Source organism: Heteronotia binoei, chromosome 11, assembly GCF_032191835.1.
Source record: "Heteronotia binoei isolate CCM8104 ecotype False Entrance Well chromosome 11, APGP_CSIRO_Hbin_v1, whole genome shotgun sequence".
NCBI classification, from domain to species: Eukaryota; Metazoa; Chordata; class Lepidosauria; order Squamata; family Gekkonidae; genus Heteronotia; species Heteronotia binoei.
In genome coordinates this window covers 54359594-54377195 of record NC_083233.1, presented here as the reverse complement: position 1 = coordinate 54377195, position 17602 = coordinate 54359594, and the positions used below count along the sequence as shown (strand labels likewise).

The following is a 17602-nucleotide window of genomic DNA, read 5'->3' as shown; positions in this document are numbered from 1 at the left end:
GGCGTTTTTTCATCTGAAGCGGGCAAGGCAGTTGGCTCCCTTCCTAGAGCGTCGGGATCTAGCAACAGTGATCCATGCAACGGTCACCTCAAGATTGGATTACTGTAATGCCCTCTACATGGGGCTGCCTCTGTGCCGAACCCGGAAGCTGCAGCTGGTGCAGAACACGGCGGCTAGGCTGTTATTAGGGCTCCCGAAATGGGAGCACATACAGCCGGAGCTGCGCAGACTGCACTGGCTGCCAGGTGTATACCGGGTTCGTTACAAAGTGCTGGTTATCTCCTTTAAAGCCCTATATGGTCGAGGACCTGCCTACCTGAAGGACCGTCTCCCCCCATATGAACCCCAGAGAGTACTGAGGTCAGCTGGGAAGAACCAGCTGACTATCCCCGGGCCAAAGGAGGCAAAATTAAAGAATACCCGTACACAAGCCTTCTCCATTGCAGCTCCACACCTATGGAACCAGCTCCCGGAAGAAGTGAACATATGAAGCTGCCTTATACTGAATCAGACCCTTGGTCCATCAAAGTCAGTATTGTCTTCTCAGACTGGCAGCGGCTCTCCAGGGTCTCAAGCTGAGGTTTTTCATGCCTACTTTCCTGGACCCTTTTTTGGAGATGCCGGGGATTGAACCTGGGACCTTCTGCTTTCCAAGCAGATGCTCTACCACTGAGCCACCGTCCCTCCCCTGAGTGCGGGCCCTGCGGAGCCTTGAACAGTTCTGCAGGGCCTGCAAGACCTTCCTTTTTAAGATGGCCTTTACTGACTGAACGACTGATGATTCACCTTAAGTGATTCCGCCATAGTATTTACACCTAATAGAGTAGCACTAGGAATGTTAATTTTAATTGGACTGTTTTTAAGTGAATGTGATTTTAAAACCTGTTGTATAATTTATTGTATGAATTGAGATGTTAGCCGCCCTGAGCCTGCTTTGGCGGGGAGGGCGGGATAGAAATAAAATATTATTATTATTATTATTATTATTATTATTATTATTATTATTATTATTATTATTATTATTATTATTATTATTATATAACAAAAGGTATGTGAGCCAGAAAGATTAGAGAGAATGCCATTTAATAGATTTTTGCTTGTTTAATACTTGCTGTTGCTTAACTTCTGTTTTAGGTTTGTTTGTTTGTTTTGTAATATGGTCTTCCAGGATAAAAACCAAACACAAGTTCCATTAATTGCTTGCATATATTGAAATGTTACCTATTAAATTATAGCTCATTGCAAACAGTTTAAAGTTGATTTCATTGTTTCACGAATAACAGTAAACTAACTTGTTTTTCTGATTAACCTAACAGCAGATCTGCTGCTGATCAAAATATATGTCTAACGCTTCATAGCTCAGCCCTAGGGATGCAAAATTTTATATTAAGCCTGCCGTGCCCAGCATAGGAAGAAAGTTGTCACACTTAGAACCATTAGGTGCTTATTTCTAAAATGAGACTATAGTTTTTCCTCCCCTCTCCCAGGTCTAAATCTAGCAGCTGTCACGACACTACCTCATTCTTCAGATATGGGTAGGGGGAGGGGGCCCATAGATGTTCTCAAGTAGTCTGGTCAGCTAATTTCAATGTGTATTTTGATTGTTTCATACAGAAAGACATCTTATTGTTATATTTTATTCCAAAACATATGTTTTCCTGTAACATTTAACCAAGTAACACACAACAATAGAAGAAATCCATGCCCTATGAATTCCTAAATATAACCTGAGAAATGCTGGTAGGTTAAAAAAAAAAGATTATTAACATAATCCAAGATTGAAACATAGATATTCCATCATTAATTATCTTGGACATGACCATTCTGGTTTTGTACTTTACTGACATAATTATTTCGAATAATTCATTATATTGCTTTTTTATCTTTTGGTTTGCAACCTCGTCATTATTTATGGCCCCCACGGAATTCTCCAGATAGTCTCTCTCCTTTGCATTGGACTTTTGTGGGAATCACCAGGACAAGAAGAGAATCTTTGTGCATGAGTTAGAGGTGCCGGCCGCTGGCAAACAGGCTGCTAATGAACTCTGAAAATGATCCCTGTGTACAATTTCCCAGTGAAATGCAAGATAACATTGTATTGCCAAGCATGTGGCCAGTCAATAATGGGCAAGAGCTCACTAGCAAGAAAAACATCTTATGAAACACTATAACAACCGTGTCTGAGCTCAACAGGTAAAAGTGGGCATATTCTGCTAAGCAAAGCTAGGGTGTTTTGGGGTTTTTTTGGCCAATTAAAGTTGTTCTATACACCTCCTGCTTAAGAACATAATGCAGGAACAGCAAAATCACAAGACAAATGCTCCCCTGTGCAGTCTAATAGCAGGACGGCCAGTGGGTGTTCAATACAATACACTCTTTCGTAAACACTTATTAAGAGATTCATCTGCCCCAGACAGCAAGCTCACTACACAAAATCATAGCATTTAATTTTTAGGTAAAAGATAAGGTGCATTAGTCACCACTTACAAGGACCAGAAAGAATAGCAGCTCGTTAAAAATAACCATTTATCAATATTTGTGCATCTAGAACATCGTTTCACTACATAACTACACCGCCACCAGGAGTGCCTTTTTTGTTTGAACAAAGAGGAGATGACGCAAAGAGGCAAGGTACAGAGCTGTCAGCAAACGGAGGAGCTATGAACATTAGGGAGGCAACGAACAAATCCATCACCACTCCCTGTATGATTGCAATCAAAGAAGTCGTCAAGAGAGACAAGAGCAAACTCACATCACATCAGTGACAAAGCTCATTCCACAAGATGGCGCAAGGCAAAGGTTTGAGTATGATCGCAAATGTACGCCACGGATGAGCAATTTGTCCTCAGCTAAAGACTTCATTGAAAATACAGGTTGATATTCAGCCAATTAATTTAGAACAGCTTGTCATGAATAATGCCAGGCAACAACCTGGAGACCCCACTGCACTTCTATCATGTTTTCGTTTATTCTGAAGCTGTACCCCCTCAAATTTATTAAACAGTCCTCAGAAAGTCTTAATAGATGGCGGGGAGGGAGGAGAGTTCCAAAAAATGGAAACCTCCCAGGACTTGCTGTTTACAGAGACCATTTCTGCAGTACAGCCTAACTTCTTTTTACCAGTGGGTTAAATTTCCATCTGATGTTTCAACTTCGCAGCACTCCTTCCGTAAGAAGGCTTTCACTTCGTATTTTTCAGATCTGATCCACGATCGGACATGCCCCATGTGTTTCACATTCACTTTGAAAGGGAACGGTGCTGCCGTCCATGCTGCACTTTATCATTAATGGTGCTAGGGTGGCCATAATGTCTGAAGGTCAGCCAGGGACACCTTTGGGGGGGAAGGTAGGGGTGCACGCGCAGTGACGTCACTTCCGGCGACGTCACTTCCAGTGACGTCGTGCCGCCGCCGGAAACAGGAAGTGACATCACTTCCTGTGACATCATTTTCCCCCGCGCCACCTGCCGGAAGCAGGAAGTGACATCACTTCCTGTGACATCATTCCCCCCCGCACCACCTGCCGGAAGCAGGAAGTGACATCACTTCCTGTGACATCATTTCCCCCAAATGCCACTGCCGGAAACAGGAAGTGACTTCACAGCACTTCCTGTGACATCCCCACAAATCCCCCAAATATCACCGCCGGAAACACCAAGATTATTTATAGAGAGGGAAAGGGGGAAGTAAAGTTAAATGAAACTCTTTTTTTACTTTTCTCAAAGTGAGAAGACTAGAGAGAACGGGTTCCATGCTGAGAAGCCAGTCAGATTCCAGTGAGACTGTGCTGCATAATTCAGCCTATTTATTTTGTCCTGTTTGCTCTGTTGGCTCTATCTGCGCCACCTTCATCACTTTCGGGGTGTGGATCCCCCAGTGGGGTGGTCTCCTGACTCCCTCCGGCGGCTGTTTCTGATAGCCCTGCGCCCCCTCTTTCATTTGATGTGTGTCCCGTGCGGGTGCCACCCTCCCGCCGGGAGATGCCGCAAAATGAGCCCCCTTGAGGCTTATGGCGGCAGGGCTCGGGAGAAGCGAGCTAGACTGCTGTTCTTTTGAGGGGTTATAGAGTGTTTCGAGCCCGTCCCTGTGGCATCGGTCCCATCGTTGTGGGACCCAGGGGGCCGGCGCAGCAGCACGTCGAAGCAGCCTGTCACTAATAACACAGGTCGAGATGCAGGACAGGAACCCGGAAGTGACCGACAGGCTGCTTCAGCGTGCCGCTGCGCCGGCCCCCTGGGCCCCACAACGATGGGACCGATGCCACAGGGACGGGCTCAAAACACTCTATAACCCCTCAAAAGAACAGCAGTCTAGCTTGCTTCCCCCGAGCCCTGCCGCCATAAGCCTCAAGGGGGCTCATTTTGCGGCATCTCCCGGCGGGAGGGTGGCACCCACACGGGACACATATCAAATGAAAGAGGGGGCGCAGGGCTATCAGAAACAGCCGGCGGAGGGCGTCGGGAGACCATCCCACTGGGGGATCCACACCCCGAAAGTGATGAAGGTGGCGCAGATAGAGCCAACAGAGCAAACAGGACAAAATAAATAGGCTGCATTATGCAGCACAGTTGAGAAAGTGCCTTATCCCATATACTGATGAAGCAAATACAGGATCTGAGAACAAAATTGCACCAGAAGACACAAACACAAAGCTCCCTTACACTGAATCAGTGCTTGGGTCCACGAAAGTCAGTATTGTCTAGTCCAGTCACAAACACAAAGCTCCCTTACACTGAATCAGTGCTTGGGTCCACGAAAGTCAGTATTGTCTAGTCCAGCCACAAACACAAAGCTCCCTTACACTGAATCAGTGCTTGGGTCCACGAAAGTCAGTATTGTCTAGTCCAGTCACAAACACAAAGCTCCCTTACACTGAATCAGTGCTTGGGTCCACCAAAGTCAGTATTGTCTACTCCAGGGGTGGCCAGAGGGAGGGAGGGAGAGAAGGAAGGAAGGGAGGGAGGGAGGGAAGGAAGGGAAGGAGGGAAGGAAGGAGGGAAGGAAGGAGGGAAGGAAGGAAGGAAGGAAGGAAGGAAGGAAGGAAGGAAGGAAGGAAGGAAGGAAGGAAGGAAGGAAGGAAGGAAGGAAGGAAGGAAGGAAGGAAGGAGAGGAGGGAGGGAGGGAGGGAGGGAAGGAAGGAAGGAAGGAAGGAAGGAAGGAAGGAAGGAAGGAAGGAAGGAAGGAGAGGAAGGAAGGAGGGAAGGAAGGAGGGAGGGAAGGAAGGAGGGAAGGAAGGAGGGAAGGAAGAAAGGAAGGAAGGAAGGAGGGAGGGAGGAAGGAAGAAAGGGAGGAGGGAGGGAGGGAAGGAAGAAAGGAAGGAAGGGAGGAGGGAGGGAGGGAAGGAGGAAAGGAAGAAAGGAAGGAAGGAAGGAGGGAAGGGAGGAGGGGGAGGGAGGGAGGGAAGGAAGGAAGGAAGGAAGGAAGGAAGGAAGGAAGGAAGGAAGGAAGGAAGGAAGGAAGGAAGGAAGGAGGGAGGGAGGGAAGGGAAGAGGGAGGGAGGGAAGGGAGGAGGGAGGGAGGGAAGGAGGGAGGGAGGGAGGGAAGGAAGGAGGGGAAGGGAGGGAGGGAAGGAGGGAAGGAAGGGAGGAGGGAGGGAAGGAGGGAAGGAAGGAAGGAAGGAAGGGAGGAGGGAGGGAAGGAAGGAAGGAAGGAAGGAAGGAAGGAAGGAAGGAAGGAGGAGGGAGGGAGGGAGGGAGGGAGGGAGGGAAGGAAGGAAGGAAGGAAGGAAGGAAGGAAGGAGAAGGAAGGAAGGAAGGAGGGAGGGAAGGAAGGGAGGAGGGAGGGAGGGAAGGAAGGGAGGAGGGAGGGAAGGAGGGAAGGAAGGAAGAAAGGAAGGAAGGGAGGAGGGAGGGAAGGAGGGAAGGAAGAAAGGAAGGAAGGAGGGGGAGGGAGGAAGGAGGAAGGAAAGGAGGAGGGAGGGAAGGAAGGTGGGAGGAGGGAGGGAAGGAAGGTGGGAAGGGAGGGAGGGAAGGAAGGGAGGGAGGGAGGGAAGGAAGAAAGGAAGGGGGAGGGAGGGAGGGAGGGAAGGAAGGAGGGAAGGGAGGGAGGGAGGGAGGGAGGGAGGGAGGAGGGAAGGAAGGAAGGAAGGAAGGAAGGAAGGAAGGAAGGAAGGAAGGAAGGAAGGAAGGAAGGAAGGAAGGAAGAGGAAGGAAGGAGGGGAGGAGGGAAGGAAGGAGGGAGGTAGGAGGAGGAAGGAGGAGGGAAGGAAGAAAGGAAGGAAGGAAGGAGGGAGGGAGGGAAGGAAGAAAGGGAGGAGGGAGGGGGAGGAAGAGAAGGAAGGAAGGGAGGAGGGAGGGAGGGGAAGGAGGAAAGGAAGAAAGGAAGGAAGGAAGGAGGGAAGGGAGGAGGGGGAGGAAGGAAGGAAGGAAGGAAGGAAGGAAGGAGGGGAGGGAGGGAAGGGAAGAGGGAGGGAGGGAAGGGGAGGAGGAAGGGAGGGGAGGGAGGGGAGGAGGAGGGAAGGGAGGAGGGAGGGGAGGAGGGAAGGAAGGATGGATGGAAGGGGAGGAGGGAGGGAAGGAAGGGAGGAAGGAAGGGTAGGAAGGAAGGAAGGAAGGAAGGAAGGAGGGAGGGAGGGAGGGAGGGAGGGAGGGAAGGAAGGAAGGAAGGAAGGAAGGAAGGAAGGAAGGAATGAAGGAAGGAGGGAGGGAAGGAAGGGAGGAGGGAGGAGGAAGGATGGGAGGAGGGGAGGAGGATGGAAGGAGGAAGGAAGGAAGGGAGGAGGGAGGAGGTGAGGGAAGGAGGAGGAAGGAAGGAGGAGTTGGAAGGAGGAAGGAAGGAGGAAGGAGGAGGGAAGGGAAGGAAGGAGGGGGAGTGGAGGGGAAGGAAGGAGGGAAGGAGGGAGGGAGGGAGGGAGGGAGAAGGAAGTGGGAGGGTGGGAGGGAGGGAGGGAAGGAAGGTGGGAAGGGTGAAGGGAAGGTGGAGGAAGGAGGGAGGGAGGGAGGTTGAGGGAGGGAGGGGGGAGGTTGGAAGGAAGGTGGGAGGGATGGAGGGAGGGATGGAAGGAGGGAAGGGAGGAAGGGAGAGGAGGGAAGGAAGGGAGGAGGAGGGAGGGAGGGAAGGAAGAAAGGAAGGAGGGAGGAGGGAGGGAGGGAAGGAAGGAAGGAGGAGAGGAGGGAGGAGGAGGGAGGAGGAAGGCCGCCCCCTCCCGCACAGCCGCCCCCACCCCCGCTTTCGGCCCCCCCTGCTTACCTTGTTCCAGGGCAGGTGGCGGCCTCTCCTCCGGCGGGCTGGTGCTGCTGGCGGGGCTGGCGGCGGCCGGCACTGGTCTCTGGAGGGCTCCAGGGACCCAGCGCCGGCCTCTCCGCGGCCTCCGCTGGCCTCTGGAGGGCCTCCAGGGACCAGCGCCGGCCTCTCCGCGGCCTCCGCTGGCCTCTGGAGGCCCTCCAGGGACCAGCGCCAGCCTCTCTGCGGCCTCCCCGGCCTCCGCCACCGCCGGGCCCCGCGCGCGGGCGGGGAAGGCGGCGAGTGAGGGAGCCAGCGTCCCTGCGCGTGCGCACAGTTGTGCGCACGCGCAGGGACGCTGGCTCCCTCACTCGCCGCTTTCCCCGCCCGCAGCAGCGCGGCCCGCCGGCTCCCCGCTGGCTATACGGGACTTCCTAATGGTCACCCGGTATAGCCAGCCTGGGAGCTGGGAATTGGGGGCCAGAACCGGGAAAGTCCCGGGAGACCGGGACGGTCTGGCCACCCTAAATGGTGCCTTCCTTTTTAAAATTTCTTTGCACATGCCAGGAACATTACAATGTCATTACATTGCTAAAAAGGCTGGCTTGGGGCACCTTCTCCCTCCCCCATTGCCAGCAGAACCCCTTAGATAAAGATCCTAACACATCGAAGAGTTAACTGAATCCCCTAGGCCACTCTAAATCGCCTTCAGCTCTCAAATGGCAGACAGACTGACCCCCCTCCAATTGCCATAACTCAAAGACAATTTCAAAACTTCACTCTGAATTGAATTGGGGTGACGGGGGAGTGAGGAAAGACAAATAATTCTGTTTTCTCCTATGCACACCAGCACTCTCTTAGAAGAAGCTATGCCTTCTTGGACTATTTTGTCCACCCTTTTAAACATCTGCCCTGTGGTCACTGCAAATTAAATTAGGAATTGCCACAGCCTCTCTCTCTACCCTGCCCTTGCACCCAAAAAGTGAGATGGATTTTAAAGGGGGGGGGGAGTTGGTGAGGCTGAAGCTTTGGCCATGGCCCCTCCTCCTCGAACACTTTCCTTCTGACTTGCTCTCTTTTTCTCCCTCCCTGCCAGCACTACTGATCCTAATCCAGAAAGTTTAGGGGAGAGAGAAAAAAAGAAGCATGTGCTAAATATCCCTCAGAAGACTGGCTTGCAGGGTGGGGGGGAGGGAGGTGTAAGGGAGTCATGTTCCCTTTAAAAGCCATGTCGGGGGAGACCTGGCCATGGACTGTGGACTCCTCAACGTGTCCACAGATGCTCAGAACAATGTTATAACATTGCTGTATTGAGGAGGAGACTGGATTTATATCTTGCCCTTCACTAGGAGTCTCAGAGCTGCTTACAATCTCCTTTCCCTCCCCCTCCCCCAAAAAGACACCCTATGAGGTGGGTGGAGATCTCTTTTGAGAACTGCTCTTGAGAGAACAGCTCTGGCAGAGCTTGTGACAGACCCACGGTCACACCAGCAGCTGCATGTGGAGGAGTTGAAAATCAAATATTGTTCTCCCAGATTAGAGTCCGTACTCCTAACCACTATACCAAACTGGCTCTCCAGAGGACAAAATTGTAATGCAATCAATATTTTTTTAAAAAAATGGCAGATGTCTCCAGAACAACCTTGGGGGGCAGGGAGGCTGTAAGCAGAGTGAACACGCATCACTGACAACCCAAAATGGCGGTGCAGCAGGACACTAAATTCTAATATGCGAATTCCTCACTGGAAAACTGTGAGTCAAAATCCAAAGGGAAAACAAACACTGCAGAAAAAAGGAATACAGAAAACATGGGGTAAGGGGGTACTGGTTTTAAATCTATTCCTAGGGAGGCAAAAAGTTGTGCAGAAAGTTTTACATAGTTCATTTATTTAAGAATGCCTATGTGGGGATGTGCTCTTTTGTGGAAATGGTCAAAGTCTGGGAGCTTCAGTTCAGGAGCAAACAATGTCTCTTCTGGATTGGAAGCTGAAAAAGAGTAGGCAGATCCATGGAAAATGACTGTTGCTTCTGCATTCATTTTCCATGGGGACAAAACCACCAAAGCATGCACCAGAGCATGTCACTTGACAGGTAAAGAAACAAAGCCAGGCTAGAATCAAATCCAGACAAGGAGGAGAAGAAAGTCCTAGGAAGTATCTACACTTACCTTAGCTTGGACCGCATAGGAGGCAAGGAGAACAGATGCCTCAGGTGGACAAGAGATCTTCTCATCTAAGATCTGCTTCTTTACCTGAGCAAAACAATTGAGCAGATAACACTGCTAAGTTTGGCAGCTCCAGCAGACATCCAGAGTTGCTTCATAACAGACATTCACAGCTGCCTGCCAGACTGTTAATTTTCAGTTACAATTCTTACATTTACAGACTTCAGGGCCCAAGATTCCATCGTCACCCATAAAAGGAGATTACAAGGAGGGCTTCATTTCACCGAGTGAAATGCAAGCAAATGCTACTTGTAAAGTCAAAAATAAAAATCCTTATCCAATAAGCACAACAGAAAATGTTCTTGAAGGGTGCCAAGAGAACCATCAATTTGGATTTCCTGGCTCCTGTGCCTTGTTTTTAAAAATCAATTTGTAACATTTAATACTAAAGTTCCCAAGTTTTACTTCAGCTCCATCTTAGCTGACTGTCTCCAGACATTCAGTTAAGAGTCTGAGCCTGATCACATTTTAGACTGACACAAGACTACTTAGAACTGTTCCTGCACCTGCAGTCCAAATAGTTTGCACTGCCTGCTGCTCCCTTTTTGGAATAACTCTGGAACCTAAAGACTCAAGGACAAGCTAAGTAAGACCTAGGCTGAGCAGATGACCCTCATCCTTTTGCAGGTACTTGAAGCCAAGGCTCTTCGGTCTTAACATGTGGCTTGCATCCTGTGACCCTTGTTCTGGTGGAACCAGCCCCAACCTGGGATGTCCTGATGACTTATTACCCGCTTTAACACTGCATCAGCAGCCCACTGTATACTTTTGATCAAAGTGTTCTTTTTTGTGCGCATTTCATTTCGTAGGCCACTCTGAGTCCTCAGTGTGGGAGAAAAGTGGGGTAAAACAATTAAAATAAAAAGACCATTGCAAAGGTTTTTGAAAGAGTACACTTGTAAACCTTATGGATTATTTCCTGGGCTATCTTTTCATGTGCTGTTAAATGAGGCATGCTTTTTTCATTCATGGCCCTGGCTATGACCTGAAATACTCCCTCTTCTAAATCCATGTCTGAAGAAGCAAGGGAACCCCTTCAGCTCCACACTGCACTCTAGGTAGGGCTTTTTTTGAGCAGGAATGCACAGAAGCAAAGTTCCGGCTGACTTGGTGCCAGCGGGTGTGTGCTAATATGCAAATGAGTTCCTGTGTGAAACAATTGTGATGTCAGGGGGTGTGCCCTAATATGCAAATGAGTTTTTACTACAAAAAAAGCCCTGACCCTAGGGGCAGCTTGACCTGCTCTGCGCTGGGATGCTGGCTTCTGTCGATGAGGTAAAATTTTGCCCCATTTTGAGTTTATAAAAGTGTCCCATCTTCAGACCCTCCTTGTAATCAGCATGGGTTGGGTATGGGCCAGATTAATACATACACTGGATCCCATGCATTAAAGGAGAGACACAGGATAGGGTTCTGTGACTACCCTCCACTAAATTAGATCCTATGGTTCTCTTCTGCTAAGTTTTCCTTCAAGGGAGAAAGACTTTTTCCAGTGGAGAACAGCCTCTGATTGGCTTGCAGAAGGTCCCAGGTTCAATTTCTGGCATCTCTCGTTAGAAAGTACCAGGAAGTAGGTGATGTAAAAGACCGCTACCTGAGACACTGGAGAGCTGCCGTCAGGCTGGGTAGACAATACTGACTTTGCTGGACCGAAAGCCTGATTCAGTACAAGTTAATATTTTTTTCTGATAAGAAAAAGTCTTTCTCTATTGGTAGAAAGGAGATGTAGGATCCAATCCATGGCAATCAGGTGCTTCTGGCTACATAGGCACCAAGATTCACATAATGAAAAATTTTAAAGTCACCTGACATGTTGAGCAAACCCAACAGCAGTTTCCTTGATAGGACTGAAAATTATAGACTTCTGTTCCACTCCAAAAACATTTCTCCTAGTTTATTTTCTACAGGGCTGGCCAACCCCCAGACTCCCCTACAAAGCAGCTTACCTGAAGAAAGAATAAGTGCTGAGTGATCTCCTGGACAAGCTCCTCTTCAGCACTTTCTGGATAAAATTTGGCTAGGAAGTGAAAAGTGACAGGCTCCTCCTTTGGAACATCATGGTCCAGGACCTGCAGGATCAGAGCTCTATTTAACCTTTCTGAAACAACCTTTCTGAGACAAGTTTTTCTCTCTTATAGTTTAGAGGAGCTCTTTCTCCACGACCTAGCCAGAAACCACAGTCAAGCAAAGGCAACAAAATGCCATACTACCTGGTGTGCCCTGTGCCTTCAACCAAGGACTGAGAATCTTTCAGCCCTGCTGGATTTAAATGTCACTCTTCTAACACTCTTGAATACACACAGCTCTTACTCAGACATCTTTGGGGCCAATCAGACATAATGGCAGCATACCCTGTTTTTTAGAAGCTGGGTTGTACCACTAGCTGCACCCCTAACTGTAAAGAAGGATGAGGGATGATTGGTACCCTTCTCCCAGTCATAGAACACAGCAATGAGAAAGACTGCAGGAGAGGAACTGTGAGGGCACAAGGGGGGCTGGGGGAGGGTTCAGCACCTGCCTGCCACTCTCGTACACTTCCAATGGTCCCCTGCAGCCATGCTACAGATCTGTGTTCTAACACACAGGACTGCCCCAGTGACATCACATTAGCCCTAAGGATGAACAGTGTTATCTGGAAACTATTCAGCTGTGAAGATCACTGAATGAAAGCCAAGATTTGGAAGTAAGGTGTGTGTGTGTCGGGGGCGGGGGGTGGGGTGGGGTTAAACCTGATTTGGTTCTCTTCAAGAAATATTTCAAAAGCCAGCAGATGTTAGATTTGCTAGTCCGCTCCATCAGTGCAAGTACAGGCTTGATTTCCATTCTGTGTGTTTTCCACTGATTTCTGAACATTTTGTGCAGCCTTCCGCCTCCCCCCCCTTTTTTTTTACTATTTCTCCCCCCCTCCCCCTCCCAAAAGAAAAAACCAAACAAACAGGCTAATACTCTGGACGTTCATACCATCAGGAACCATTTTAGATAATAACATTTAAAGCTCCTGCTTTCATTTCAGATTCTGGTTTGTTATGATTAAAGTTTCAGATACTGAGGTCTCACCAAGTTAGAAAACACCAACGTAGACTAAACCCCCTAGGTCACATATACAACGTGTGAGGCTTAACAAGACAATGCTGACCAGGGGATTTCGGAACAGACACCTGGAAGAGATATCGTTGAACTACAGCTGCTCAGTATGGGATAAATCCTTGCACCTTTTACAATTAGCCAAGGTGACATGGAAACTGGATATGCCAAGCAGGCCTGTGAATTTAAGCAATCTACTTTGAAAAAGAGCACGATTTGAGTCTAGTACTACCTTAACAACCAACATGATTTCTAGGGCATAAACCTTTGAGTAGTCAAAGCTTATACCCTGGAAATCTTGTTTGTCTTTAAGGTGCTACAAGACTCAAATCCTGCTCTTTTACTGCAGATCAACATGGCTACCTGCTTGAAACTAGAGCGTAACTTTTCCAAAGTAACAACAAGCAACTAACAGCCACCTTTTTGGCCAATTATTACAAATTTGCTAAAAAAATTAAAATAAAATCCTAAGCAGTTTTACTAAACATTTTGTTGAATTTAAGATTTACTTCTGAATAAAATGCATACTACTTGGCAGCATGGGTACTGGAGAAACTGTGTCACAGATAAAAGCAGCTAATTCTTTAGCAGCTTGTTATATTTGGGGAAAGTATGACAAAACATTTAAAACTGTAACAGTGCAAAGCTAGGCAGAGCTACACCCCACTAGGACCACTGAAGTCAAGGGTGTCACTCTGCTTAAGATTGTAGTGAAAACCATACAGCTGAGGCTAGCATAAATCTTTAAAAGTTACCTCACTGTCTAATAATTATCTAAAATAATCCAGTCTACTTCTTATATAGCTTGATTAATAGGAAATTCAGGGCACCCCAAGTTTAAAAATGCACAAGCATTAACATCTGAAATGCAAAGTGAGAGCATTGCTCTGGTATAGGTGTTTAACGTAATGGAAATTTAATTGTATCATAAAGAATTTGAAAGCAGCAAAACTCAGTGATCATCCTTCATTCAAAGGGGGGGAGAAAACAAATAATGGATATTATAAATAACAAGTTGGGCTGCCATTTCACAGCAGCTGGCTGGATTTATTCAGGTACTGCGGCACAAGTACTGCAGCACGAGAAGACATACCTTTATTATATGCAAAAACAACATTTTAAGATTCCAAACTCATACCAACAGCCACTCAAATAAGTGTATCAGTCTTGGTTTAAGCAGCTTGAACTCCAGTTTCAGTATGTTTATTTCTGATGAAGGTACAGTGTCATGAGACAATTTGTATGAACTAAATATTCAAAACCTGACGAGATGTATAAAGCAACTCTACCAATAAATTTAAGTAATGTGTACAAAGCAGAAGCTGGAATATTTAAACTATTAAGCAGAGGAGGGAGTGAAAGACTAAACCTACCAAAATGAAAAAAATAGAAACGAGAGTCCTAAAGATCAAAGAATTATAGAGTTGGAAGGGACCTTTAATATCATCTAGTCCAACACTGTTAATTACATTGAAGCTAGAACAGTACTAATGCTGCAGAACAGCCTTTTATGATTAGTTCAAGGTTTTAGAGCCCAATAGGAACATGGTCCTGAAAAACTGATGTATTTTGAAGATTATATACACACACACACTGTGGCTAATAGTCACTGATGGACCTCAACTCCATATTTTTATCCAATCCCCTCTTGAAGCTGGCTATGCTTGTAGCTGCCGCCACCTCCTGTGGCAGTGAATTCCACATGTTAATCACCCTTTGGGTGAAGAAGTACTTCCTTTTATCCATTTTAACCTGACTGCTCAGCAATTTCATCGAATGCCCACGAGTTCTTGTATTGTGAGAAAGGGAGAAAAGGACTTCTTTCTCTGCTTTCTCCATTCCATGAATAATCTTGTAAACCTCTATCACAGGGGTCCTCAAACTTTTTAAATAGGGGGCCAGTTCACTGTCCCTCAGACTGTTGGAGGGCCGGACTGCCGTTACTGTACAAGGCCGCGGGCCGTCAGTTCTCCGTCTTCTGCATCTCTCTCCCTTCCCCACACCACACACCCCGGCCTGGGAACTTACTTCACCTCGGTATCACCTCACACTCTGTCTCCGCCGCCTCAGCCCAGTGCCGGAAGTGTGCGTTGCTAACGTGAGTTTAGGTCGAACGTCACTTCTGGTCTGATTTTGCCATAACCCGGCGGGCCGCATAAACGTCCTCAGCGGGCTGCATCTGGCCCGCGGGCCTTAGGTTGAGGACCCCTGCTCTATCATGTCACCCCGCAGTCAACGTTTCTCCAAGCTAAAGAGCCCCAAGCATTTTAACCTTTCTTCATAGGAAAAGTGTTCCAAACCTTTAATCATTCTAGTTGCCCTTTTCTGGACTTTTTCCAATGCTATAATATCCTTTTTGAGGTGCGGTGACCAGAATTGTACACAGTATTCCAAATGAGACCACACCATCGATTTATACAGGGGCATTATGATACTGGCTGATTTGTTTTCAATTCCCTTCCTAATAATTCCCAGCATGGCGTTGGCCTTTTTTATTGCAGTCGCACACTGTCTTGACATTTTCAGTGAGTTATCTACCACGACCCCAAGATCTCTCTCTTGGTCAGTCTCTACCAGTTCACAACCCATCAACTTGCATTTGTAGCTGGGATTTTTGGCCCCAATGTGCATTAGCCGCCCTGAGCCTGCTTCGGCGGGGAGGGTGGGATACAAATAAAAGTTTATTATTATTATTATTATTATTATTATTATTACTACTTTGCACTTGGCCAGCAGAGGCCTGGTGGGTATTTCTAGGGCCAGTGGCAAGGCTTCCCTCGCAGGCTAAGGCAGGATGGCCTCTGATACTGCTAAACCATTGTCAGCAGGTGCCTCAGCCATGGTAATTGTAGTTGGGATTCTTGGCCCCAATGTGCATTACTTTGCACTTGGCCACACTGAACCTCATCTGCCACGCTGACGCCCACTCACCCAGCCTCAACAGTTCCCTTTGGAGTGCCTCACAATCCTCTCTGGTTCTCACCACCCTGAACAATTTAGTGTCATCTGCAAACTTGGCCACTTCACTGCTTACTCCCAACTCCAAATCATTAATGAACAAGTTAAAGAGCATGGGACCCAGTACTGAGCCTTGCAGCATCCCACTGCTTACCGTCCTCCATTGCGAAGACTGCCCATTTATACTCACTCTCTGCTTCCTATTAATTAGCCAGTTTTTGATCCACAAGAGGACCTGTCCTTTTACTCCATGTCTCTCGAGCTTACTAAGGAGCCTTTGATGAGGAACTTTATCAAAAGTTTTCTGGAAGTCAAGGTAAACAACATCTATTCGGTCACCTTTGTCCGCATGTTTGTTCACCCCCTCAAAGAACTGTAACAGTTTAGTGAGGCAAGATCTTCCCTTACAGAACCCATGCTAAGTCTTCCTCAATAACTTGTGTTCATCAATGTGCCTACTCATTCTGTCCTTGATAAATGCTTTCTACCAACTTTCCCGGTATTGAAGTCAGACTGACTGGCCTGCAATTTCCCAGATCTCCTCTGGAACCCTTTTTAAAGATGGGGGTGACATTTGCTACCTTCCAGTCCTCAGGAACGAAGGCAGATTTCAATGAAAGATTACATATTTTTGTCAGGATATCCACAAGTTCAACTCTGAGTTCTTTCAGAACTCTTGGATGTATGCCATCCAGACCTGGTGACTTAGGTATTAGCTTTTAATTCGTCAATCAGTTGTAGGACCTCCTCTCTTGTCACCTCAATCTGACTCAGGTCTTTCAACATCCGTTCCAAAATTAGTGGTTCTGGAGCGGGCAAACACTTCTCATCTTCCACAGTGAAGATGGAGGTAAAAAATGCATTCAGCTTCTCATCCATTTCCCTATCCTCCTTCAGTAATCCTTTTACCCCTTGGTCATCCAAGGGCCCCACCGCCTCTCTGGCTGATCATAGTCTTGCATTTGATTTGCCACATCCTGTGTTCCCTTTTATTAATCTATCTCACTTGGACTAGCTTTCCACCGCTTAAAGGAGTCCTTCTTACCTTTTAGCTTCCATTACGTTGTTTGTTAACCATGCAGGCCTTTTCTTATACCTGTTTGTGCCTTTCCTAACTTGTGGTACATATTTTATCTGAGCTTCTAGGATTGTAGTTTTAAATAGCCTCTAAGCTTCCCCAAGGGTTTTGACTGTATTTACCTTTCCTTTCAGTTTCTTCTTCACATGCCTCCTGGGCTCAGAGAATTTACCCCTTTTAAAGTTAAATGTGGTTGTGCTGGTCTTTTGGGGCAACTCCCTATTTATACAAATGGTGAAATCAATAAAGTTATGGTCACTGTTCCCAAGCGGTGCAATCACTTTTACATCTCTCACCAAGTCTTGGGCATTACTTAGGACCAAATCCAGGATCGCCCCACCCCTGGTAGGTTCTGTGACCATCTGCTCCATAGCACAGTCATTGAGGGTGTCTAGAAACTCAGTCTCTTTCTCTCGACTTGAACACATATCGACCCAATCAATTTGCGGGTAGTTAAAATCACCTATTACGACAGTTTTTACATTTAGCCACTATCTTTAATCCTTCCATCATATTATATTCATCCTCTATCTTTTGATTTGGTGGGCGATAACAAACTACCATAGTTAAACTTCCTTTTGGGCCCTCTATTTCAACCCAAAGCATTTCTAGAAGGGAATCGAATTCTCTGACCTCACTCTTACTGGACTGTATACCCTCTCTGACATACAGAGCCACCCCACCTCCAATCCTTCCCTCCCTATCCTTCCGATATAACTTATATCCAGGAATCACTGTGTCCCACTGATTCTCCTCATTCCACCAAGTTTCTGAAATTCCCACAAGGTCTATGTTTTCCCTCAACACTAAACATTCCAACTCACCAATTTTACTTTGAACACTTCTAGCATTTGTATACAAACCTATAATTTCCCAGGCAAGTTAGGCCCGCAACCTTCCTCCTGCTGCCTCGAGACTTTGGCAGACAGTCCATACTGTTTGTCACCATCTCAGTGGACAGTAGAAAAGTAACCCTTCATCTCTTGGAGATGCGTTCTCCCAAACCAGAGACATTTCATCTCCTATTGGCTTTCCCCCAAGATTTAGTTTAAAAACTGCTCTGCCACCTTTTTGATTTTAAGTGCCAGCAGCCTGGTT

At 47.2% G+C, this 17602-nt stretch overlaps 1 protein-coding gene across 5 annotated transcripts in view; it reads right to left on the bottom strand.

Moving 5' to 3' along the window:
* Positions 1 to 17602, bottom strand: part of NF2 (NF2, moesin-ezrin-radixin like (MERLIN) tumor suppressor) — a 112604-nt gene that overhangs the window by 69755 nt on the left and 25247 nt on the right. For all 5 annotated transcript variants that reach the window (XM_060249747.1, XM_060249748.1, XM_060249745.1 and 2 more), the window contains exons 3-4: positions 11331 to 11453; positions 9328 to 9411 (exon numbers count right to left, since the gene is read on the bottom strand). In XM_060249747.1, the coding sequence (XP_060105730.1) occupies positions 9328 to 9411; positions 11331 to 11453 (207 nt within the window). The remainder of the gene's footprint in view (positions 1 to 9327; positions 9412 to 11330; positions 11454 to 17602) is intronic.